This window comes from Schistocerca americana, chromosome X, assembly GCF_021461395.2.
Source record: "Schistocerca americana isolate TAMUIC-IGC-003095 chromosome X, iqSchAmer2.1, whole genome shotgun sequence".
Taxonomy (NCBI): Eukaryota; Metazoa; Arthropoda; class Insecta; order Orthoptera; family Acrididae; genus Schistocerca; species Schistocerca americana.
This window is the reverse complement of record NC_060130.1, coordinates 349227144-349255020: the sequence shown is the minus strand read 5'-3', so window position 1 is coordinate 349255020 and position 27877 is coordinate 349227144. Positions and strand designations below refer to the sequence as shown.

At 43.6% G+C, this 27877-nt stretch overlaps 1 protein-coding gene across 1 annotated transcript in view; it reads left to right on the top strand.

Annotated features, from left to right (window-relative positions):
* LOC124555708 overlaps positions 1–27877 on the top strand; it is a 625138-nt gene that overhangs the window by 111592 nt on the left and 485669 nt on the right. Inside the window, exon 2 of the mRNA XM_047129712.1 lies at positions 14085–14226. Coding sequence (XP_046985668.1) covers positions 14085–14226 — 142 coding nt within the window. The remainder of the gene's footprint in view (positions 1–14084; positions 14227–27877) is intronic.

The following is a 27877-nucleotide window of genomic DNA, read 5'->3' as shown; positions in this document are numbered from 1 at the left end:
ATTTACAGAAACATCTATATGGGATTAGGAATCCGTCAGGGGCTAGGAGAAATTATTTTATACTTTTTAGTTCAAGTTAAAAAGGTGTTATTTTAAAAAATTATTTTTATCAATAATCATTTTACAAACAATTTATTTTCCTGCACGTATGGGTTCCTCAGTGGTGGGCGTGAATCAAGGGTCTGTCACACGATCTGAAGATGATTGGTGACCCCCAAAACTACTAATTTCGTACCAGAATAGTAACTGCATTGGGAAATAAATTATTTTCTGCACTCAAGTTAGTTTCGAGTTCCATCTCGGGTATTGATTTGTATTTTGTATGTTCCGTTACTGTGTGTACCCACATGCATAGTAACTGCATTGAAAATAACTGAAATGAGTACAGTTTATTCAAGATGACTGAGGACCCGACGTCAGTTAGTTGGTGGCGGTCACACTGTGAAAAGTTAATTTAAAAAAGAAAACTAGTGTTTTAGATATTCCGAATTTCATCACCATCTCCAGACAAATGCTACTTGTGCTACCTAAGGAATGACTCTTCCTTTTCTAGTGCAGATCTTCCTTTTTTCTCTCATTTATGATGGGTATTGTGTATTATATTTATTTATTTATTGTCGTGGAGAATTCTCACAGAGATGCACAAAGCAGTACAAGTATATTAAGAACCCTACAAAGAAATAGATACAATTTATGTTTTAAGAAAATTTATTGAAACATTACATGTCACAGCGAAACAAAATGCGTGGAAATATTGGATCTGTTTATAGTGTACACTTATTTCGTCTTCTTTCGCCAATCGGTCGCATAAAACCACGCGAACTCCACGAGTATGGGTCTTCTTTTTACTCTAGAAATCCTCCATCCACAACGAGAGTGTGTCCACTTCTCCACTAAAGTGTTTTGTTTGGTACTTCACGCTTCTTCCTGAAAACTATGTATTTCTGTGACTTTCTTGATTGCATCTTGGCACAGTAAATTTGGCGCGCCTGATTCCGTGTGGTGTTTTACTGTATCGGCTGCGTTCAGTATTATTACTTTTTTGTAAATAATGTCTGCACCTAATGGTTCAGTTTGTCTCATCCCATACTTGCTAAGTGTCCTATTAGGCGGATTCTTCGTTTACACACTGTAAACGCTGTTTTAGAGATTTCCCTACTTGTTTCTGTACTAATTCAAGTTCTTTTTGCGCCTCATTGACGTTATAGGCAACTAGTGACATGGCATCTTTGACTTTAGGTGTTAATCGGTTTGCTGGTGCAGGTGTACTCTGCCACATGCTTTCTTGCAGTCGACAAATGCAATGTGTGATTTATAAAATCAACTACTTCCTTACCGGGGTCAGCACCCATTTCTTTTCTCGAGGCTATCTGTTTTTTCACTCTTGTAATTGCGTTATCTGTGCAGAACTGAACAGCAGTAGAGAATGATCCTCAATAAGAAAAAACGAAAGTACGTTGATGTTTATCAAATGAAGTAAGATGATGAAGCGATGTTTAAAATTTTTCGTGTTTGTTTGTATGTTTTTAGTAAATTACGTCGCTGTAGAAAGTGAATACGGTTTGTCCAGTTTTAGGCAAGTATAGTAAGGAACAAAAAGCTGAGCGCTGGAAGCGGACTGAGACGCGGGAAATGCCCGCTCTGGCTTCTTTCTTTCTTCCGTTCTACTTTCGCTCCACGCCGGTGAATAACACTGAAAGAACGTTCGTTTCCAAAGACTGCACGACGGCGGTGACGCACTTCGGGCTGCACCTGACTCACGCAGCCCCTCCTACAGGGCTTTTCTTCGCGAACACAGAGAACTTCCTCTTCGCTTTTAAAACTAAACAGATGTTTTGGAAGCTGGACTGTAGCGATGTCTTTCTCTCCATTACCAAACAGTACTATTTTACTACATATTTACAATTAAATTTTTGCGAAACGTTTGGGAATCTGGATTTACATACATAGATGAACCAAAACATTATGACCACTTGTTTAATAGTATGTTGGCCCACCTATGGAACGCAATACACTAGTAATTTTGCGTGGCATGGATTGGACAAGTGCTTGGTAGGTTTCTGAACGTACGTGCCACCAGAAATCAACGCACAGATCATCAGGCAACTCCCGTAAATTAGGCGCCGGTAGTTGTGGAAGCGGCACTGGTTCCTTATAGCGTTCCAGATGTGTTCCATTTGAACCATTTTTTGGATTAACGTGGCGCTAGAAGAGGAAAACAAAGAGGAGCAGGGGCACACCGCGACTAGAATATGGAAAGCAGGCTGTAGAGGATACGATACGATGTGGCAGTGCCTGTCTTGTTGCAGTGCCTGTGATGTTCAGAAGTGTGATCCGAAGTTCCTTCGGGCTTGCGTGCATATCCGAAGGAACAGGCAATGTGGCGACCACTGCCGTTATGAAACACATAAAATGTATCCGCAGTTGCGAATAGGACAACCATCATCTGTATAATGAAATTACGACAGTGAAAATTTGTGCCGGACCGGGACCGGAACTCGTATTACCCACTTAACCGCGAACGGTCGCCTTACGTTTAGCCTATCCGAGCACGCCGCACAGCAAGGCCCAAACTTCCATATGCCATCGGCCATGTGTCCACAACCTGAACACGTACATTCATTAGGTATATTCCCGTACAGGGGAGATATTTCAACTGAAAGTCGCTTGCCCAGTGTCGGTATTCCACTGTCGCCATTCCATTACACTGCTAATAGTTGCAATATTGGCAACTGCGAAAACATTTCATGTAGGGGCAATAAATGGTCGTGGCCGTTGTTCCGCGTATCGTGCTACATGCTTTTTCAAATTCGTAAAACATGGTAATTCAAACTGACAGTGCACAAATAACTGAAATTTAACAATACTGCACCGCTGACAAACCTGAAATGACTAAGAGCTATCGGAAATTATCCGACAATTTCCTGAAAAAAGCTTTACACTGTTGAAAAAAATTCTATATCAAGAGGCTGACTTACACTGTTAGTTCTGGGTGGAATCCGAATTATGTTCACAGTGCTTTCGCCCGTCTGTTAAAGACAGCGGTGTCCTTATGTTCAGACCATGGGTTCAACAAAAATAATGAATTATTTTCTGTAGTTGGTAAGAAGACGTTTTGGATGTAACGTTAAAAATTATTCTCTCCCAGTTTTCGAGATTTTGCTACGTCGACTGCAAGATTTTTGCAACTAAACTGTCATTTTTTGATATTTTCGGTCTTAATTTGCATTGAGCTTCCTGTAGGTAGATATAAAGCTGCAGAAACAGTAATTCACAGATGTTTATCACTGGAATTGTTGTGTATGAATGTGTCATACCAGTCACTAATTGCACAATCGACTTAGCCTTTTTTCACACAAAATGATAAACTGCGGTTTGGATGCAGTTCTTGTGTGAAACCTGACTGACTGGCTTTGTACAGAGCAATTTAAGGCGATAAAAAGAAGCGTCATCTTCACATCAACTATAAATACCTCTATAGTATTGCCTATTAACGGCATTTCCTGTACAGGTTTACTTGAAGTAAACTTCGTAATTTTGCGACTTCCTTTACAGTATAATTTCCTGACTCTAACTAGGTCGTAGAAAGAAGGAAATGAGTAATGTTCACCTCACTTGCAGTTCAGAGGGCCCAGTCTTACAGATCTTTGTCAGTGATGGTGCACTAACTCTCACGAACAGTTCTAGATCTTTCGAACCGTTTTTATTTCACAGTTTTGTGAGTTTAATTTTGGCGTATACTTCATGTAAATTTTTCTTCCACTTATACAATTCACGTTCAGATTTTACGAAACGAAACCGGCTATGCAAATTGTTTAACCATTTCCGCCTTCCTTCGTTTAACCACAGGTAACTAGGCTTTTCTTTGTCACTGAGAGGTATTACTGCACATGTTTTCTTTGGGCTAGGATGATACTGTATTTTTGTTCTGGACTTTAATTAGAACAACAATCATCATTCGAACCACAGTTCATAGACTCGTCAATTTCTTGTTTTTTTTCTGATGTTTCCACAATTTCTATCGAAATGTCAACATAATTCGAATGAATGTCCAAGATGTTAATTAATAAATAACGCATATGTTGGTCTTCAGGAGAAGTAAGTGATATCGGTTACATGCCACATTCTTCATATTTCATCTATGGAAGGTTGAAAACATTAATTGGATTCCACATTGGTGTGAAACTCTGGAAGCTACATAAAGACAGATGTTATTACCAAAAATAAGTGAAGAAAATACAAGGTTCAAAATGGTTCAGATGACTCTGAGCACTATGGGACTTAACTGCTGAGGTCATCAGTCCCCTAGAACTTAGAACTACTTAAACGCAACTAACCTAAGGACATCACACACATCCATGCCCGAGCCAGGATTTGAACCTGCGACCGTAGCGGTCGCGCGATTCCAGACTGAAGCGCCTAGAGGCGCTCGGCCACTCCGGCCGGCGGTGGATACCGCAAAGGCAACTGCTAATTACTATGGATGTTAAATGAATTGCCAGTTCGAGCAAATAGCAACTATGAACAATTGTGTCAAAGAAATTATCAACAGAAACTGAAGTTCGCTTTACAAATTACTATCGCGTTATGCCGTGTTATCTTTTTACCAATGCGCCCCCAGCCAAGGCTATGAGCCTGCCGTGTTGCGCATGCACTGTCAGATACAGCCATGGTAGGGTTGTTCGTTTCTCCGGCTGCTTAGTGAGCTACAAATTCGGCAATTTTCAACATTTTTTAAAAAATACTTGCAGTGTGGCTTATCAGCTAAAATTTTGAAATTGTGTTTCTTTCAAAGTATTCCTACTACATAAAAAAATTCAAGGCAGGTTTCAACATGTCGGATTGGACTGTTCCATTGTTAGGAGCGAGAGAACATACGCTAAGCGTGAAGCCCAAAATGCCACATCGCCTTCCCAAACAGTAACTAAAACTCAGTTTCTGGCACAGTGTTCGTTATTGATTATAGTGAATCAAATTTTGCATCTGGCACAATATCCTTTATGAAATGGTACTCGTGGAGGAGTATTAATCTTCTGTCTTCAGGAATTCTGACTTGGACCTAGATAAGTTATGGGAAGGCGAACGGCATGCTTAGAGGAGGTTTCTGACTACTTATTGTGCATTTCAGGATTGCGTTTTTAAGGATGATAACCTCATGCTGAGATGTAGCCCACTCAGCGTGTCACATGTCCTATGTAGCGCAGTCTACCATACTCTTCCCGAACAATACTGAAACGCTTCGTAAATTGGTCTGTCAAACTGTTTCTCTCTAATTACAGAGAGAAACAAAAATAATGATACGAGATCTGCCTGTATAGTCTACTTGTTTTCACACCTGACTGTGATATTTAGAAACCCTCCAAATACAAGAGGTACGAAATATACCAAGTTGCGAGGTGCTAGACTCATTTTGTCACACAGTTTGAATCTGCCAGGAGCTTCCGAAACAACGCATACTTCGCTGCAGCGTCAAAGATTCATTCTGGGAACAAACCCTAGCTGTGGCTACACTTTTTCTAAAAGTGTAAGCCGAGCAATTTACGTTGTTGAGCTTGTATGTACTTTAGAAAGCAAGGAAGCAGCTGTGGATGATGGTCTTGATTTGTACCTCGATGGCTCAGTCGGTAAAAGCATTTCCCAGGTAAATCAAGGCTGCGGGTTCGAGACAAAGACCATACACAGTTTTAATCTGCTAGAAAGTTTCGCGGTTCGTTTAGATTTGAGACGGCAACCCAAGAAGTTTGTGTAAATAGTAACTTGACAATTTTTATACTGGTTGGAAATATTCAAAAGAGGCGGCTGTAGATCTATCACTCAGTGCTGAATCAGTTAATAATCAGTCGAAGAGAGACTGAGAACTTAATTAATGAAACTAATCACGTTACACATCTACATCTACATTTATACTCCGCAAGCCACCCAACGGCGTGTGGCGGAGGGCACTTTACGTGCCACTGTCATTACCTCCCTTTCCTGTTCCAGTCGCGTATGGTTCGCGGGAAGAACGACTGTCTGAAAGCCTCCGTGCGCGCTCGAATCTCTCTAATTTCACATTCGTGATCTCCTCGGGAGGTATAAGTCGGGGGAAGCAATATATTCGATACCTCACCCAGAAACGCATACTCTCGAAACTTGGGGAGCAAGCTACACCGCGATGCAGAGCGCCTCTCTTGCAGAGTCTGCCACTTGAGTTTGTTAAGCATCTCCGTAACGCTATCACGCTTACCAAATAACCCTGTGACGAAACGCGCTGCTCTTCTTTGGATCTTCTCTATCTCCTCCGTCAACCCGATCTGGTACGGATCCCACACTGATGAGCAATACTCAAGTATAGGTCGAACGAGCGTTTTGTAAGCCACCTCCTTTGTTGATGGACTACATTTTCTAAGGACTCTCCCAATGAATCTCAACCTGGTACCCGCCTTACCAACAATTAATTTTATATGATCATTCCACTTCAAATCGTTCCGCACGCATACTCCCAGATATTTTACAGAAGTAACTGCTACCAGTGTTTGTTCCGCTATCATATAATCATACAATAAAGGATCCTTCTTTCTATGTATTCGCAATACATTACACTTGTCTATGTTAAGGGTCAGTTGCCACTCCCTGCACCAAGTGCCTATCCGCTGCAGATCTTCCTGCATTTCGCTACAATTTTCTAATGCTGCAACTTCTCTGTATACTACAGCATCATCCGCGAAAAGCCGCATGGAACTTCCGACACATGGCAATAACAGAGTGAACGATAAACCAACGAAGAAGTAGTATGTTCATAATCTCAATTTTCCTCTTCCCATTACCAGAGGTGACATCCCATTGTTCGGTCAGCGTTACAGTTTTCTCACAAGGAAAACTCCCCATCGCACCCCCTCAGATTTATTGGTAAGAGCCGGCCGTTGTGGCCGAGCGGTTCTAGGCGCTTCAGTCTGGAACCGCGCGACCGCTACGGTTGCAGGTTCTAAACCGGCCTCGGGCATAAATGTGTGTGATGTACTTAGGTTAGTTAGGTTTAAGTAGTTCTAAGTTCTAGGGGACTGATGTCCTAGGATGTTAAGTCCCATAGTGCTCAGAGTCATTTGAACCATATTGGTAAGATGGCCAGTGGACAGCCCCTCAAAAACCGAACACAGATCAAGCATGAAAACAGGAAGAAGGTGTACTGAACTGTGATAAAAGAAGCAAAATCGAAGCAGAGTACAATCCAAGCTCAAGATGAGCGACATGGAACGATCCTGAATAGCCAAGGCATCGTAGTTATGTAGTCACGATGTTGGACTGCGAAGGGGGAGAGCCGTGTCCAGATCTCTGTTGTGCCCCATTTTCTTTCACATAATTATGAACTTTCCGTTCAGTCATTGAAGTGTGTGTCCGCTGTATTCAGGTTTGTGTCTGTGTCGTTGTGTAACGTCCGTTTGCAACAGCGAGGTGTAAGGAAGGGACATCTAGATGTACATTCCCCCTATTTGTTCGACACAAGTATTACAAGGTATAACCCTGGCGTTCCCTTTTTTAAGTTTTGACTCTTGAATTCCTCTGTTGTAACATAGTTCACACCGGTTTATCTGTTGTTCTCATTTCTGCGAGAGGTCTGTGGGGCATCACGGATGCTCTCACTATTCATCACATTTACTTGCGACGGTAAAATATTCTTACCACGTGACTCATAATCTATAAGCAATGCATAGTATGACAATTGCCAAGACAAGGAGAACGGACACATCAATATCCGGAAGGTAAGTTCATAATTTTGTGAAAAAAAAAATAGGGGTCACGAGGGGACTTGAACGCGGATCTCCCACTTTGTAGCCCAACACCGTGACCACACAATCACGATGCCGTGATTCTTGCAGTTTGCTCGATCTTGCACATCTTGAGCTTGGAGCGTTCACTGTTTCTATTTTGCTTCTTTTCTCACAGTTCAACAGTACACCTTCTCCAATTTTCATGCTTGATCTGTGTTCAATTTTGACAGGCTATCCACTGTGCCATTTTATCATTAAATCTGAGGAGGTTTTGGTGGGGATTTTCCCTTCCCAGTAAAGTATCAGTAGTTTTTCCACATGAATTTTTTGCCATTTCGTAAAAGACTTTCAAGTTTACAACCCAGTGAAATGTCTGTCACTTCATGCAGTTATCAGACGGTAGTTCTGTCTGCTACGAGGAGCATATTGGTGTGGTCTAGCTGGAATAGGTCATGAAAATGCTCTACAGGTTTCGATTGCTTTATTTCATTAAAGAAACATAAGTGGTCCATTAGTAGTTACGAAATGAGAACTCTGCTGAAATGACTTTAAAAATTTAAATAATAATACGAAGTTGACGGAACAAACAGAATGATGCAGCTTTTGGTCTTAGCATTCTACTCGTAACTGCAACGGATGTGTTGTAGACTATCTACTTCTTTTTCCGGTACACTGTTTTTTTTTTCCACCAAGCGGAGCAGCGAATGGGCTTCTATTTTAAAGTTTCCAAGTCAATTCATGTCACCTGCGTATCTCGTTACTGCCGCCGCGCCTCGAAAGAACATCCCCGAGTATGACGAAGATTGTTCTAGACGAAGTAAAGGGAAGGCTCTCGCAACACCATAAATACTAGGTCCAGCGTACGACTGCGGCAGTAGCGTATTCTCTTTATATACCTATACGCTATGCTCGTGCATGCAAGCAAATTTGGCTCTAGCCTGTCAATGATTGACACGACACAAGATAACAATTTGCACGCGGTCGAATCGTCAAGAATACAGCAATGTGTGTCCTCTGTACAGCCGTGTGTTCACCGGGAAACACAATGGAGGAGTGAAATGTTTAGACCTTAATGCTGTCAGTTCAAGGTTGGAATTCTTCATTTAAAACAGCATTGCGTTCTCAAAACTGGTCCAAAATAATGCCGCGATTGTTCTGTCAATAATTGTTCCATCTTTGACAGTATCGATATCTATGCGGGTGCAAACAGCAATAGAAACGAAAACGAAAAAACTAGTCTCCGCGATCAGGCCCTGCAGATCATGCCATGTCGACCGGTCGCCGTGTGATCCTCTCCCACGCGGCTTAATGAGGATGCGGAATGGAGGGGCTTGGGTGGTGATTATTTGGTTTGTGGGGCGCTCAACTGCGCGGTCATCAGCGCCCGTACAAAGTCTCAATTTTTACACAGTCCAATTTTTGTACACAGCCCAACCTAGCCACAGTCACGAATGGTGATGATTAAATGATGAGGACAACACAAACACCCAGTCCGCGGGCAGAGAAAATCCCCAACCTGCCCGGGAATCTAACCCAGGACCTCGTGATCCAGAGGCAGCCACTAGACAACGGGTTGCGGACCGAGGGGCTTGGGGTCAGCACACCGCTCTCCCGGCCGTTGTCGTTGTTTAGAGCTTGAAGCCACTACCTCCCTATCAGGTAGGCCTAGTTCCTGAATTGGCATCACGAGGCTGCGGTCCAGTCCTCCCACCAAGAAAAAATCGGAAATCGAACCTGGGTTTTCTGCACAGCAGCTATCTGCACTGACCACTCAGCTACGTAGACGAACATGTGCGAACGTAACAAAACAAAAATATCGTGAGTGCATTGTGAACTCAGTAGATCGTGAAACTTCCTGGCAGATTAAAACTGTGTGCCCGACCGAGACTCGAACTCGGGACCTTTGCCTTTCGCGGGCAAGTGCTCTGCCATCTGAGCTACCGAAGCACGACTCACGCCCGGTACTCACAGCTGTACTTCTGCCAGTACCTCGTCTCCTACCTTCCAAACTTTACAGAAGCTCTCCTGGCAGAAGTAAAGCTGTGAGTACCGGGCGTGAGTCGTGCTTCGGTAGCTCAGATGGTAGAGCACTTGCCCGCGAAAGGCAAAGGTCCCGAGTTCGAGTCTCGGTCGGGTACACAGTTGTAATCTGCCAGGAAGTTTCGTATCAGCGCACACTTCGCTGCAGAGTGAAAATCTCATGGCTGGGTGTTGTGTGATGTCCTTAGGTTAGTTAGGTTTAAGTAGTTCTAAGTTCTAGGGGACTGATGACCATAGATGTTAAGTCCCATAGTGCTCAGAGCCATTTGAAAATCTCATTCTCAGTAGATCGTGTTCGAAGGGTGGTGCGTACAAACAAATTTCTTCCAATATATTTTACGTTATTCTACGATTTTACTTATCTCTCTTCCCGCTGCTGCTTGTAGGGAACTGGTGGCTATTGATGTGTGCTACATCGACACAAAAGTTGAACTGCGATATGCAGCCTTCATGAACCTGCTAAGTGGAACCATTCTCCTGCAGAATAAGCTACTGTACTTGAAATAAATAATAACTTCAGATAAATGACCAGTTTTTACACCTTGGTAATTTCCAAATGTATATGAGACCTTTGGTGCGTCACTGAACATCGGGGTATACATGAGTGTTCCGTTACATGCTGTTACGTCATGGGAAAGGTGTAGTGAGCTCTTAGGATTCAGATGCTTGTTACATATACTGAGCATCGTACTTAACATTACATGCGATCTGTCGAGGCATTATATAAGGTCGGAAGCTCGTATACACTAGAAAATCATATGGGCGTTGAAACGGGCCAATAGTGCAAAGAAATTTTTTATTTCAAATAAAGTAACGGACATTCAAATACTTCTCGGATATTCAGCCGAATATAGTCGATGTTAAGGCAAGAAATCTCTGCAACGAGAAGGATTTGAAATACATAATCACTAAGCAAATTTCTGATTGCGTATAAAGTAGCAAGATATGCAGAAAAAGTGTCTCTTTTACACAATTTCTTAACCCAGTCGAAATGTAAATACTACCTCCTGTCTCGTTGTTCCTTGTTTGGTATGTGTTTCGTTATTCTCAGCATGAGTCTAATAGCAAGGTGTTGCGTTTGCCTCTCCAGGAATTTATCAGTTTCTTTCTTTTGAAATTCGTGTTATAGCAATCTACGATACCGAAGGACAATGTTATTTTTTTGGAACTAAAAATACTTTAACAGTAACCAGAGTATTTTTTGACCCACTACTTAACATTTACTTGTTTGGTATGCGTTAGTGCCTAATAAACAGTGCTCTACGGTAGGATTTTCTAGGCGCTCAGTCCGGAACTGCGCGACCGCTACGGTCGCAGATTCGAATCCTGTCTCCGGCATGGATGTGTGTGATGTGCTTAGGTTAGTTAGGTTTAAGTAGTTCTAAGTTCTAGGGGACTGATGACCAAAGTTGTTAAGTCCCATAGTGCTCAGAGCCATTTGAACCATTTTTACGGTAGGATTTTCCCATATGATACTACACTGATAAGCCAAAACCGTATAACCACAGTTCACAGCAACATTGGATGCCGCCTGGTAGTTTTGCGAGCTCGTGACGCGGTAATAAAAGTATGTGAGCAGACATGAAAGGAGGATCACTCTGACAGACGGGAAAATTCACTGAGATAAGCGACTTTGACAAAGGGCAGGTTATTATAACACAGAGCCTGTGAACGAGTGTCTCGAAAACGGCGAAGCTGGTCGACTGTTTACGTGCCACTGTCGTGAGCATCTACGGAGAGAGCTAGGACAGTGAAACTACCACTAGGCGCTAAGTGGTTGAACGTCCACGACTCTTCACAGAACGTGGGGTTCGGAGGCTTGTCTGCTCTGTAAAGTAGGATAGATGGTGATCTGTGGCATCTCTGCCGAAAGAGCACAATGCTGGGACACACATAATTGTTTCGGGCGCACCTTTCGTCGTACATTGTTAAACATGGATCTCCGCAGCAGACCACCCCTAAGTGTTCACATGTTGACCCAACGACATCGTCAGTTATGATTGAAGTGGGCACGGGGCCATCGGAATCCCCGTCGATCAATGGAAACGTTTCGGCTCTTCCATGAATCACATTTTTGCTACACTAGGCCGCCGGTCGTCTCCACAAACGTAGTCATCAAGGGGAACTGCGGCTCGAAACGTGCAGCGCGCCACGGACGTTGGTTTGTGGGAGCAGTATTATGGTTCAAATGGCTCTGAGCACTATGGGACTTAACAGCTATGGTCATCAGTCCCCTAGAACTTAGAACTACTTAAACCTAACTAACCTAAGGACAGCACACAACACCCAGCCATCACGAGGCAGAGAAAATCCCTGACCCCGCCGGGAATCGAACCCGGGAACCCGGGCGTGGGAAGCGAGAACGCTACCGCACGACCACGAGATGCGGGCGGAGCAGTATTATGCTGCGGGAGACATTCTACTACGCTTGCACAGGACCTGCGGTAGTAACCGAAGACACGCTGACAGCTTTATGCTTGACGTCTTCCCCGACGGCGATTTCATCTATCAGCAGTATAATTGTCCGTGTCTCGGAGCCACAACCGTGCTACGGTGGTTTGAGGAGCATTGTAGTGAACTCACGTTGATGTCTCGGCGACCAAATTCGCCTGATGTAAATCCTTTGGAATCCATCTGGTTCGCTGTCGCACCATCACCGCGTACACAAATCAGCGACCCGTTATTTATGCGAATTACATGACCTGTTCGTAGACGTCTAATGCCACATACCTCCACAAACCTACCAACAAACTATTTCGTTCCAAAGACAGACAAACGAGCTATGAAGCAAATGGCTCTGAGCACCATGGGACTCAACATCTTAGGTCATAAGTCCCCTAGAACTTAGAACTACTTAAACCTAACTAACCTAAGGACATCACACACACCCATGCCCGAGGCAGGATTCGAACCTGCGACCGTAGCCGTCCCGCGGTTCCAGACTGCAGCGCCAGAACCGCTAGACCACCGCGGCCGGCGAGCTATGAAGCAGGTGGTCGTAATGTTTTGGCTTATCAATTCAGATGGTTCAAATGGCTCTGAGCACTATGGGACTTAAAATCTGAGGTCATCAGTCCCCTAGAACATAGAACTGCTTAAACCTAACTAACGTAAGGACATCATACGCATCCATGCCCGAGGCAGGATGCTAAACTGCGACAGTAGCGGTCGCGCGGTTCGAGACTGAAGCGCCTAGAACCACTCGGCCACACCGGCCGGCGGCTTATCAGTGTACTTCTTCATTCATATTAGATGGAATGACGTCTCTATTCTGGCGCTGCAGTCCGGAACTGCGGGACTGCTACGGTCGCAGGTTCGAATCCTGCCTCGGGCATGGGTGTGTGTGATGTCCTTAGGTTAGTTAGGTTTAAGTAGTTCTAAGTTCTAGGGGACTTATAACCTAAGATGTTGAGTCCCATAGTGCTCAGAGCCATTCTTTTTTTTTTTTTTTTTTGACGTCTCTACTGCAACGAGTTAAAAACTCATCTACCATGCTTCACTGTATTATGACATTAATGACAGACATTTGCGATGTGTGAGCTGTCGCTTTGGTCTCGTACTTTTGTTGTAACATACATAAACTAACACAACTTTATGAATAGTGACGAATTTCTCTCTGCAGAATGAAGGAATCACGATTAGAGTTTAAGGTTACTAGAGATGGAGCACAGGGTCGGGTTAGGAAAGGATTGGTTGATTTGGGGGAGGAGACCAAACTGCGAGGTCATCGGACGGGGAATAGGTGCGGAAGGAAGTGGGCCGTGCCCTTTCAAAGGAACCATCCCAGCATTTGCCTGAGGAGATTTAGGGAAATCACGGAGAAACTAAATCAGGATGGTCGGACGCGGGTTTGAACCGTCGTCCTCCCGAATGCGAGTCCAGTGTCCTGACCACTTCGCCACCCCGCCCAGCAGTGATTTATGTAAATTACAGAAACCTAAATGTGTATGGCCAGAGGGGTATTTGAACCATCGTCCTCCCGAAGGCGAGTCCAGTGTTTTGACCACTACGCCATCGCGCTAGTGTTTCTTTTTTTTTTCATCTCTATAGATAATGGCGAATATGGAAGTAGCTATTACTCACGGATTTCTTGTTGTCCTCTTAAGCAGAAACTCACACATATTATACATCACTTGCACATGTGACAGTCCACAGTACACGTTAAAAATAGAAACTGACAGTAACAGACAGTCATATAGATATTTTACGTATGTCAACAGAGATATGTTTCTATACATCGCCCATAAAATTGTTGCTTTTTTCAGACGTTTTTCAGACTGAATTGTGGTGTTGCAGGGGCGTGCATGTTCCCGTCGCGCTGGCACGGGACGTGGTTCCAGTCAGGGGTGCGCCAGCCCATCAGCATAGAGCAAAGCCGCCTCAGCAGCAAGGGCCGCTGCCTGCGCTCCGATGGCGACAAGTTCGTCGTCGTCGACGAGTGAGTATACCTGCTACTTTTTCCTGTGTGCGCCCAGTCGTCTTCAGTTCGCGCCATGCAACTTGACGTAAACGTAATAAATGAGTTTGAGTGAAGGAAAGTGTATGGTGAGCGCCTTGAATGTTCACAGAAAAACGCAACGAGTCAGAAAGTGCGACACGTACTGTATACAATAATAATCAATTAATTCCGCCTCCCGCCACCCTTTCCCCCTCCCCCCCTCTCCCTCTCTCTCTCTCTCTCTCTCTCTCTCTCTTTCTCTCTCTCTCTCTCTCTCTCTTTCTCTCTCTCTCTCTCTCTCTCTCTCTCTGTGTGTGTGTGTGTCCCGAAGTACCTCCATCCTTAGGGAACCATTATTATTATCGACAGCTAGCTTTAAATGTGGACAAATTTAAGCTAAACCAAATGGGTTGAAAACTCACGGAACATTTAAGAAAAAGATTACGATGTAACATCACGTCGATCAACAGAGACGAGGCACGAGCTCGGATCGCAAGGAAACGATCGTGACCGTTTCAGGGAATCAGCCCGGTGATTCAGATCATTGCCGGGAAACATACATAAATCTTGATGACCGGAAGGAATTTTGTACCTCGGCTATCCCGAATGCTAATCCAGTGTTGTAATCCCTGCGCCTCCTGTAATGCTCGAATACAGTAGTAATGGTGTGCTACTTGACTCATTCACGACCATTAATTATGTAGGCGTAAAGTTGTGAAACGTCATGAACAGGAACGACCACACAACGCTAATTGTTGGGAAAGCGAATGGCTGGCTACTGTTGGTTGGGAGGGTTATGGGACAGTGTACTGCACCTATAAAAGATAGGGAGTACAGAACGTGTGTGCGACCCATTCGTGAGTACTGTTCGAAGGAAAGGAGGAAGCACAGACCGAAGACTAGGGTTTAACGGTCAGGCTATGACGATGTAGAGACGGATCACAAGCTCGAATTCGTGCGGGGTAGGAAGAGAAATCGGCCACGCGCTTGCTTTCATGTTGCATCCACCAGATGCTTTTGGTGTTAAACATGTGGCAAGAAGAGATCCCCACCCCCAAACGAAAGTAGTTGCTGTTATGAGGTGGGGTGCTTGTTCACAGCAGCTATACAGCCTCGTCAGAGGGTCAAACAGGGTCATGCAACAGCTATGGCAAAATGATACCAACACAGATTAACAATAAATTACAATAATTTAATCAGAGAAACCTTACAGATACTTAACTGTATTATGATGATTGTGTGTGGCAACAGTACAGAGATCTCTTACACTAATCTGTCTTTAACTGTGGCATAGTCCTGGATCCAGCAAGCGATAAGTAAGATCACCTGAAGCGTCCAGTTCGGCTCTTTTTGGTACGGTCCTGATGCTGTGTTAAGATAGTGCCGATATTGCGTTGATATTGTCTCAGTGGAGCCGTGTGTCGGCTTATATCCACATTTTGCGGATGGATGTCCATTTCCGAATTATTTGAGTGACGTACGATGGAAGCGTGAAGCTGGTCTTGCATTCAGCACCCTCTGTTGGAGGCTACCCTTAACTCAGTTGCACTTGAGTACTTGGCAGTGGTCGGCGCTCTTCTCTATAAGACTGTGCTCAGTATCTTCCAGAGGAAACAGCAGAAGCCATCACGGTATTTGTCTTAAATGATCACGGGAAACCTAAATCTGGATGCCTGCACGGGGATTCCCATCAGGTGGGATTAAAAAACGACATCCACGCAACTCAAAGCAGCGCCCCTAGATTTGTTAAGGGTCGGTTCTGTCAATGCGACAGTGTTATGGGAGTGCTTCGTGAGCTTAGATGGTAATTGTTGGAGGCCAGAGGCAACGCTTTTCAGGAAGTCTAGAGACCCAACATTTGCGACAGACTGCACAACGATACCACTTCTCCCAACGTTCATTGCGCGCAGTGACCGTAAGGCGTGCAGCGACCGTGGCTACGAAACAAGGGAGATTAGCGCTCGTACACATGAATACTGGAAATCGTTTTTCCCTCGCTCCATTTGCGAGTCGAATAGGGAAGGGAATGATTAGGAATAGCACAAAGTACCCAACGCCATGCAATATGCATTTGCTACCAGAGTACGTATGTAGATGTAGCTTACGATGGCATTCCTCCTTTCCTGTGCCATCCATGAATCGTGCGTGGGAAGAACATTTGTTGGTAAGCCAGATTTTCTCTGATTTTATTTTCCCATTGTGACCAGTTTGCAGTAGGTGTATGAGAGGAAGTAATACGTTGCTGACTCTTGCTAGGAGTAAATGTATCTGTGAGCCAAAACGCCTCTTATGTACCGTCTGCCGCTGGAGTTCATTGAGCGGTTCCATGTCCCTCTAATGTTACCGAACAGAACAGTGACGAGATGCACTACTCTACTTGGGATCTTTTCCCTCTCCTCCATCAATCCTTCTTATTAAGGCTAGCAGACTGACGAACAGTACTGAAGACTCGTTGTGACGAATGTTTTGTAAGCGACTTACTTCTTAAACCCTTAGGATTCTTCTCGGCCGCATACTCCTGCATAGTTTGCGGATTATTGTTTCCAGTGATTGATCACCAATCGTCTAGTCTAACAGTAATGGCTCTCTCCTGCTAGTAATACGCTACATTTGTCAACACATCTGTCAACTCACACAAATATCTGCGTGTAACAGTTTGTAGGGATATGAAATGGCACCATCTCACAGACAGTTGTAGGTAAAGCGGGTGGCAATCTTCGCAGCATTTGTAGAGTCTTATGGAAACGCAGTCAGTCTACAATGGAGGTTGCCTACGAAATACTCATGCAACCTATCTAAGCATATTGCTGAAGTGTGTGGGAATCGCGTCAGGTAAGACTAACAGGGGACATTGAACGTATACAGAGAAGGTTAGCACGAATGGTCACAGGTTTGTTTGATCCGTAGATGAGTGTCACTGAGATGTTGAAGAAACTGAACTGGCAGACGCATGAAGGTAGACACAAACAATCTCGTGAAAGCCTGCTTAGTAAGTTTCAAGATCCAGCTTTAAATGATGCATCTAGGAATGTACTCCAACTCTCTATGTACGGCTCCCGTAGGCATCGATAGGAAAAGATTAGACTAATTAGAGTACGTACAGAGGAGTCGAAACAATCATTCTTCCTGTTCTTTATACGTGAATGGAACTGCAAGAAGCCCTAATAACTGGTACAATAGCAAGTGGTCTCTGCAGGACTCTTCAGTAGTCTTCAGAGTATGAATTTAACTGTATACGTTGAAGGTCAGCTGGCAGTCCCTACAACGCAGTTGATCCTCTGGGGGACCACCTGTGTTTCGCTTGAAATTTCTGCCGTTGAAATTTACCTGTACGCACCAGCATCATAGGAGAACAGCCTCGCGAAGCTTCCAGCGCTATCCATCGAAGTCATAAGAGTCGAAGCACGAGCTCGGATTGGGGAAGGCGGTCCACGGTAACGTTCCCAGCAATCAGCCCGGCACTGGCCATAAGCGATTCAGGGAAAGCTAAATATGCATAACCGGACTGGAATCTGAAACACGGTTCTCCCTAATGGGAAGCCAGTGTTGACACCCTGCACCACCTCGATTTGTATGAAACACGCCATTAGCCTGGGTGCTGAGTATCAGAATAAGTCTGCTGGCAAATTCATGCTAATTTCTACTGAGGCGACTTTGGCTCTCTATAAATGTTTCAATACGACACCAAAAAGTGTGTTCCATGATTCTACAACAGAGTAAAAACAGCGATAAGACCCAAATTTCTTTTCCCTTTTTCCCTTTCTTCTTTGCCACTCAATATTTACAGTTACAAATGAGGTGTTCCAAAACGTTTGGAAAAAAAGAAGGAAAGAAGGGGAGGGGGAGTATTTGGATGTAATAACAAGTTGATTTGCTCTAAACGGATCACCATTTCCTTCAGTTCATACACACATCAAAAAAGGTTTTTCATCTCCTTCCGGAACCTGTACAGAAAATTAGAATGGAGATCAACATAAACATCATTTCCGCCCTTTTTGTTGCTCATGAAAACCACACATTGCATGTTGTACCGCCTTAAAGCGAAACCTTCAGAGGTGGTGATCCAGATTGTTGTACACACCGGTACCTCCAATACAAAGTAGCACGTCTTATTGGTCCAGATTATCCCACTTCTCAACGGCGATTCGGCGTAGATCCTTCAGAGTGGTTGGTGGGTCACGTCGTCCATAAACAGCCCTTTTCAATCCCTCCCAGGCATGTTCGATAGGGTTCATGTCTGGAGAACAAGCTGGCCACTCTAGTCGAGCTATGTCGTTATCCTGAAGGAAGTCATTCACAAGATGTGCACGATGGGGGTGCGAATTGTCATCCATGAAGACGATATGGTTGCACTATCGGTCGGAGAATGGCATTCACGTATCGTATAGCCGTTACAGCGGCTTTCATGACCACCAGCGGCGTACGTCGGCCCCACATAATCCCACCCCAAAACAGCAGGGAACCTCTACCTTGCCGCATTCGCTGGACAGTGTGTCTAAGGCGTTTAGCCTGACCAGGTTGCTTCTAAACACGTCTCCAATGATTGTCTGGTTGAAGGCATATGCGACACTCGTCAGTGAAGAGAACGTGATGCTAATCCTTGAGTGGTCCATTCGGCATGTTGTTGGGACCATGTGTACCGCGCTGCATGGTGTCGTGGTTGCAAAGATGAACCTCGGCATGGACGTCAGGAGTGAAGTTTCACATCATGGAGACTACTGCCCACAGTTTGAGTCGTAACACGACGTCCTGTGGCTGCACGAAAAGCATTATTCAGCATGGTGGCATTGCTGCCAGGGTTCCTCCGCGCAATAATCCGTAGGTAGCAGTCATCCACTGCAGTATAGCCCTTGGGCGGCCTGAGTGAGACATATCGTCAACAATCCGTGTCTCTCTGTATCTCCTCCATGTCCGAACAACATCTCTTTGCTTCACTCCGAAACGCCTGGACACTTCCCATATGGAAAGCCCTTCCTGGCACAAAGTAACAATGCGGACACGATCGAATCGCGGTATTGACCGTCTAGGCATGCTAGAACTACAAACACGAGCTGTGTACCTCCTTCCTGGTGGAATGACTGGAACTGATCGCCTGTCGGACTCCTCCGTCTAATAGGCACTGCTCACGCATGGTTGTTTACACCTTTGGGCGGGTTTAGTGAGCACTCAAATGGGCTGTGTCTGTAATACAATATCCACAGTCAATGTCTATCTTCAGGAGTTCTGGGAACCGGGGTGATGCAAAACTTTTTTTGATGTGTGTATAATTTACAATAAGACCGATGCAGCAATGAAACTCAATGAAATATTATTAGTGAATAAAAATATGTATCTAGCTCAAGATGAGACCTGAGTTTCTACTGTTAGTGCGTTGCGCTTTACCAATTCGAAAGATCTGCCATAAACATAGTCACACTTTTCGAAAGTATGCAAAGCAGCTAGTGATGTTTTGCGATGGGTAAGATGCTGAACTCGTGTCCATCGCAAGAAGAGCTCAAATTTCTTCCACGACAGAATGACTTACATTTTCGTTGTGTTCGCTCAAATACAACAGGCATATACCTAGATGGTTGTTAGGTAGTCATTATAGTCATTTTCTTCCTTCTTTATGTTACATATGAAAACAAATAAACACCATCCACACAAGCCTTGAAGGCCCAGCGGTACCGACCGGCCGCCGTGTCATCCTCAGGCTGTAGGTGTCACCAGATACGGAGGAGCATGTGGTCAGCACACTGCTCTCCCTGTCATTGTCAGTTTTCGTGACCGGTACCTCTACTTCTCAGTCAAGTAGCTCCTCAACTGGCCTCACAGAGGCTGTGCGCACCCCACTTGCCAAGAGCACTCGGCAGACCCGGACGGGGATCCATTCAAGTGCTAGACAAGCCCGACAGCACTTAACTTCGGTAACTGACGGGAACGTGTCTTACCACTGTGACGAGCCATTATATTATGTTACATATATGTGTTGTTATGGTCTTCAGTCCTGAGACTGGTTTGATGCAGCTCTCCATGCTACTCTATCCTGTGCAAGCTTCTTCGTCTTCCAGTACCTATTGCAGCCTACATCCTTCTGAATCTGCTTAGTGTATTCATCTCTTGGTCTCCCTCTACGATTTTTACCCTCCACGCTGCCCTCCAGTACTAAATTGGTGATCCCTTGATGCCTCAGAACATGTCCTACCAACCGATCCCTTCTTCTGGTCAAGTTGTGCCACAAACTCCTCTTCTCCCCAATTCTATTCAATACCTCCTCATTAGTTATGTGATATACCCATCTAATCTATAGCAACACATTTCGAAAGCTTCTATTCTCTTCTTATCCAAACTACTGATCGTCCATGTTTTACTTCCATACATGGCTACACTACTTTAAGAAACGACTTCCTGACACTAAAATCTATACTCGATGTTAACAAATTTCTCTTCTTCAGAAACGCTTTCCTTGCCATTGCCAGTCTACATTTTATATCCTCTCTACTTCGACTATCATCAGTTATTTTGCTCCCCAAATAGCAAAACTCCTTTACTACTTTAAGTGTCTCATTTCCTAATCTAATTCCCTCAGCATCACCCGACTTAATTCGACTACATTCCATTATGCTCGTTTTGCTTTTGTTGATGTTCATCTTATATCCTCCTTTCAAGACACTGTCCATTCCGTTGAACTGCTCTTGCAAGTCCTCTGCTGTCTCTGACAGAATTACAATGTCATCGGCGAACCTCAAAGTTTTTATTTCTTCTCCATGGGTTTTAATACCTACTCCGAATTTTTCTTTTGTTTCCTTTACTGCTTGCTCAATATACATATTGAATAGCATCGGGGAGAGGCTACACCCCTGTCTCACTCCCTTCCCTTTCATGCCCCTCCACTCTTATAACTGCCATCTGGTTTCTGTACAAATTGTAAATAGCCTTTCGCTCCCTGTATTTTACCCCTGCCACCTTCAGAATTTGAAAGAGAGTATTCCAGTCAACATTGTCAAAAGCTTTCTCTAAGTCTTCAAATGCTGGAAACGTAGGTTTGCCTTTCCTTAATCTTTCTTCTAAGATAGGTCGTAGGGTCAGTATTGCCTCACGTGTTCCAACATTTCTACGGAATCCAAACTGATCTTCCCCGAGGTCGGCTTCTACCAGTTTTTCGATTCGTCTGTAAAGAATTCGCGTTAGTATTATGCAGCTGTGACTTATTAAACTGATAATTCGGTAATTTTCACATCTGTCAACACCTGCTTTCTTTGGGATTGGAATTATTATATTCTTCTTGAAGTCTGAGGGAATTTCGTCTGTCTCATACATCTTGCTCACCAGATGGTAGAGTTTTGTCAGGACTGGCTCTCCCAAGGCTGTCAGTATTTCTAATGGAATGTTGTCTACTCCCGGGCCCTTGTTACATATGTAGCACATAATATTTCTTTTCCTGTTCATCCGGTTGTTCACAGGAATGATGGTGACCTTGTGTGCTTTTTCGTAAACTAAGTACAGTTTTCAACTTCTGAAGTTCCAAAAAAGGAAAGTGATCAGCTAGTGTTTATCTTCAGTTTGGACCTAAGACAGTAAGACAGGGAATTTCTCTACGAAAGCATTTCGAAACGTGAAGCAGCGCTCCCATCATACCCGACGCTCTCACGTGAAGCCTGTTAAAATTAACCCCAGGACGAAATGATACGTCAGAGAACTGATTACAAACATACATAGAGGGTGACCTAAAATCAAACATCTCTCTCTATAGCCTGGGGTTTTAATTTTTGAGAAACATCTATTTCTACACACTCTATGCGTCAGAATCAGAGACTTGGTTTTACCATTACTCAGTTTTTTCTCAAATTTACAAACCAACTTCACTGTTCAGCTTTTGTTTGTAAATAAAACAAAAAGCGTATCACGTTCACGTAGTACACATCCAAGAAAATTTGACGCAGAGAAATGATGCACCCAAGTGCTAATTGTTTGGCGAGGGGTGCCGTTAAAAAAAATAAATTCCTGTGGTTACGCCAGTGTCGATGTTATTGTTATTTATGAAAGCTCTCAGGCACCCGTTAGCTATAAAACCGCGGAATTATACCGCGATTACCGCTACAGATCGGGTGTCACTAATAAATTACGACGTATAATTCGTTGCGTGTCGTTGCTAGAAAACAAATCAGCCAAATGAACAAAACAGAGGCATGACTGGTTATTTAAAATATGCTAACTTTATTGAAAACTGGTCGGAAATATTTCAAATGACAACGTACAGAATTTCATAGTACAAAAATAATTCCCTGTTTTATCAACTTCTACATTTAGTTAGCGCCAGTGTTGAAATCATATGGACGTTTCAGGAAACACTATCATAATTCAGTACACGGAAGTTTGAATTTCCTCTGCGTTTGTAGCCAAAGTATTTGCTTCAATAACGGGATGTACGGAAATGAGACCGCAGTTTTACTCGGTAAATACAAATCAATACCCAACTGTTAGTTATGTAGAATACATTGCCTAACCGAAGACTTGAATCCAAAAAGCACTGGCTTTCTTCTGCCACCAAACCATTCTTATCTGTGTAGATCTACGTAATAACCACGCACTGGAGCTCGCAGTTATGCGCATAGCAGTTTACTTCCCTCTACACTCTCCGCATAGAGCAGTGTAAGCATCACGTACTGCGTTATCTCAATGGCGCTAGTTTCCGTGGAGATTGACGTAAATTTCCAGTTCCAGGAGGCGCGTCATTCAAACGACTCAAAAGCAGCACAAAATACCCATATTCAATGTATTTTTATTAAACTTGGTCATTTCAACTTACTTAATTTTTAATTATTGCGACTGTAATTCAAATATTACTCGTCTTCAGGAAATATCAAATGCAGCTATGGATACCGGCATAAATACCCTCGCTAATCCAAAAATCAAACGAGTACGAACGGTCTCTCAGTCATACTGTGCACGAACAAACACAAAACCACAAGAAAACCACTACAATAACATATTCCTCATGTTCATCTGGTTCCGCTTGCCTGCGTGCATATTTTTTATTTTAAATTTCGCGAAGAAAAGACTGGAAATTGCGATCGCAATAAATTAAAGTAATTTTATACAGTCGTAATTTGGGACGACCATCTTTAATAATTACATGAAACCTGTTGATACATTCCACATGAAGATTACTTATTTTTAATCCTCAATTTCTTATAATACTAAGAGGAAAGTTAAATCACAGATTTTTTTATACAGATACACTATTCTATCATGTTAATTCCACGACTCTATTTGAAGAATAAAATTGATATCTGTATGTCCGTGATTGATGAAGATGAAAAAAAAAAGCATTGGACTCTCTTACATGAACTGTTCGTCGCTGTTTGTTTGGGCGGCAAGACAAAACAAATGTCTTCAACGAATAAAACGTTCCATGAGGTGAAAAATTTTGGCTCCTCCTGTATGTACGTATATCAAATCTATCAGAACGCCCATGTGTCTTGATGAAGCGCTCTAGATTACAGGTGACAGCAAGCATTTTATGTAGGAAATGAGAAGCCTTTTCAAGTGTAATTCTTTCTGTGTGTGTGCGCGCACCATTTTCGAAGCAAGAGCTGTGTTTTACCTTCGAATGAGCGACATCCAGCGACGGCATTCGAGAGCGTGCTGACGTCACAGCTGGCCCGACTCACCGTAAATGTCCCCATTTAAGCAATCAGTGGCGGACTAGAATCCGGGCGCATCGATGTTAATGTGAGCACAGGCCCGTTAATCGCTGCTGTTTAATCGCAGTGGCTCCGGACGAGAGTATCCGCAGTGACCACTTTTTTCATCTCACTGCGGGTGGAAACAACTTCTGCACGAACATTCGGAATTCTTTTACTTAATTCGCACCCTGCTACCAGTATAATGTAACTTTCAAAGTTTGTTTGCAGCCGCCCCTCTTTTATTAACAGATCTTTCTTTGTAGTTTTTGTCACCGCGCGCAGAAGAAATGCTCCAAACTGCACCTGAAGCCCAGAAGTTCGCTTCTCATTTTATAGTCTTTATTACTGCTGCCAATCACGAACTCGCAGTTTGTAATCTACAGAGTTTTAAGATTTCTGCTACCTGAACTCCCGAACTGCAGTAATGTAACGAGACTTGTCGAGGAAGATGAATCGATGTGAGCCACAGCTCCATTCGTCGCGAATTTCTTTGTTAGGCCTAAACTTTCTCTCATCAACGAGGGAATTACAGCTAGTACGCTTACTCATATTTTATGAGTAACGAGAAGGACTTCTTTATACTTCAGCATAAAAAACTTCACTATCAGTAGAATGGACAGCGGGAAAAATCTCATCGACGTTTGCCTTCTCTTATTCGACACAAAATCCTCTAAATACAGTCACTAGCTGGTTTACGTCAAGTTGCTTTCCTGATGTTTTTTAAAAGTCGATAATGTATGTAGCTAAAAGCAATCCTGGCTCTTTCAGGGCACTGGTACCATATGACATTAAAATTTAAGAACAACTCTTTGCCTGGCAGAATGATTCTTTGACTGTGCGCTTTCTGAACCTTCTTATAAGATTAAAACTTTGTGTGGGATCGGGACTCGAACCCGGTACCTCGCCTGCCGTGGGCAGCGTTCTCGCCGACTGAGCTATCCAGCCACGACCCGTGACACATCCTGACATCTGCCTAAGCTTTGACGATAATATCATTAAATCCTACAACAAGAAATCCAAAAAAGACTATCGAGTGACCGTGATGGCCGAGGTAGTGGGCCATTTGGACCAGTGCAGCGATGGGGATACGTGGCGTCCAAACTAATTCGATATTTGTTCGGAAAACAGCGCAGGTGCACAACAACGATGATGACATGCGTTTTCGCATAGATGTATGAACATCCACCAGCAATTCGGCATATCCCCTCTCAGGAAGAAACCTTACGTGTAGCGGTTCGGACGAAGAAATAAGATGCACGATGCAATAGCAGTACCCTCCCACACACTGTAAGAGAATTATTCATGTGAATGCATAGAACGCAGAGTATCATACGTGCACACATATGTTAGCTCTTAGGTTTCAAAAGGCCGCTCTAGACTAATATGGCTTCATCTGTCTGGCAGTCATTACTCTATTGGCAATAGCTCTCGTGCTTGTGGACGGGTGTACCTCAATAACATGTTCTTGCTGGATATGAGGGGTAGGTGTGTGCCCCACATAATGTCTGCTGCCTCAGAAAATTACACTTTGGCGACGCTGTATACTTATGCACGTCCTTGAACGGCTGCCGACGGCGAATCTTCATACATATTCGTACATGTGTCGAGCGGTCTGTCCGTTTCAAATTAATATTTGTCAGCCCAATATACATGCAGCAATGCCTACTGGTGAATCTCCTAGTTTTTCAGTCGTGAAAAATTGTGTAATGTGTGTACGATTCGGAAATGTAGCTTGTAATTACTGAAGACAGTGCCACAGACAGATTAGAAAGTCGTACACTCAGACCATCTATATAACCTTAATTTAAAATAAATCCAGCCTATGATAGAGATGTAATCCTGCGACAGACGTTATGCAAAGATAAAGTATTAAAAACGGCAACACACAGTATCAGTGGTCGACAGTAGCATTAATTTTATATTTTCTTGTGAATCAGCTTTCTGCTTTCTAGGCCAACATCAGACAACTTGAGACGGCATAGACAGCCCATCTCAACACCAGCAAGAGCTTCTAGCTATACAAAGACTTTCATTTCCATAGATATGTGACAATTTGAAGATTTATACATCCATACGAAAACAAACTGGAGTGCTCCAATTTAATATGAGTATAAAACAATAAATATTTTGTTATGATATACTGAATGTTTTGGGCTGTAAAGATACGACTGCAAATCCCTAAACCTCCTGAAGACTGACCTAAATATATTGTACTACACAACTTACACAGATATTAGTTCAAGATTGTAAACTAAACATAAACTGATAAACTGCCATAATGATATTGCAAAATACACTAAGCATTTAGGTGCAAATAAACCTTATTCCACATTGTATTCAAAGACTTAAAGTATAGAAATACATGCAGAATGTCCCAGAAACTTGGAGAAGTTGTAGAGTGTGTCTTGAGGAGCATATCAAGGATAGGAACCTGTGTCCAGAAACGTTATCCAGTGACACTCCAGAGCCTGGAAGCTATAGGCGCCAGCGCCTGCCATTAGGCCACCCCTTTGGCAGCAAACGTGACTTTCTAAACTGACAGACCATAGGCGGAACGTCACGCAATGTTGTTTGTTATTCTGTGATCACGACTGATTGCCACGATCGCCAGTAGAGAAGATGGAGCTAGGTGCTGCGTAGAAAGGCCCCAATCTCCTATGAATATGATGCTCTGTTGTCCCGGTGGATGATGGTTTCGGACACAGGTTTCCGTCTACAGATTATTTTTGTGCTGTATAGCGAAAAACACTGGAGATTTTAGAGGGTTCCAGAAGAAAAATAATCTCCATGTGGAAACCTGTGTCCAAAACCATCATCAACTGAGAAAAGAGAGCATCTCATTCATAGGGGACAAGGTCTTTCTACGGAGCAGCTATATCTATTTTCTCCACTGGCGGTCGTGGCAATCAGTCGCTGTCATTGAATAACAGATAACGTGCGAGACGTTCTGCCTACATTCCGTCAGCGTATAAAGTCACGTTTGCTGCGGGAGCAATGACCTAATGGCTGGAGCCGACGTTTACAACTTCGTCGTTCTGTAGCGTCGTCGGTTGATGTTACCACACACGGGTTCTTAACCTCGCTTTGTTCCGCATGACACAATCTACAACCACTCGAAGTTTGTCGCTCACATTTCTCGGACACCCTGTATATGAAAACAGTACAGGAAGTGAATATTGGCTAAGATTACAATCGTACGTGGAGAAAAGTGCGTAAGTCGACTAATGCGATGAGAAGGAAAAAAAGGGAGGGAGGGGCAGACAGGAGGAAGAAGAAAATGCAATCTGTAAATTGGGGTGCAGTTACACAATTTACAACAAGCATCTCATCTTATAGTGAGAACAATGACAACGAGAATTTGCAGTAATGTTAGTTTTCTGCATTTACTTGATCTGTGGAGAACATCGCATATGATAACATAAGACTAAAGATACAAATAACTCTCCTAAACCTCGATAAGGTAAGGAAAACTACCTGGGTTGGATAAAGACTGTGAGGAAAACTGATTCTAACAAAGGCTATCGAAGGTGCAGTGGAAGGAAAAAAAATACTGGATAAAGTGGAAAGAGGAAGATACCAGATTAATAAGCAGATGACCTGGAACAGGATCAAATGGAGATAGAAATTGGCCGGCCGCTGTGGCCGTGTGTTTCTAGGCGCTTTAGTCCGGAACCGCGCTGCTGCTACGGTCGCAGGTTTGAATCCTGCCTCGGGCATGGGTGTGTGTGATGTCCTTAGGTTAGTTAGATTTAAGTAGTTCTAAGTCTAGGGGATTGATGACCTCAGATGTTAAGCCCCATAGTGCTTAGAGCCATTTGAAATAGAAGTAGTGTCAAGAACATGCCAATAGCTGAACAGCTTATAATGACGATGACGTCTCTGTTATTTATATGGGGCGATCAGAAAGTCTCCGTTCGAAGGCCGTACATTCCAAAATCGGTATGCCAATCAGGTAAAGTCGCCATGGGAATCGAGTCAGTGAT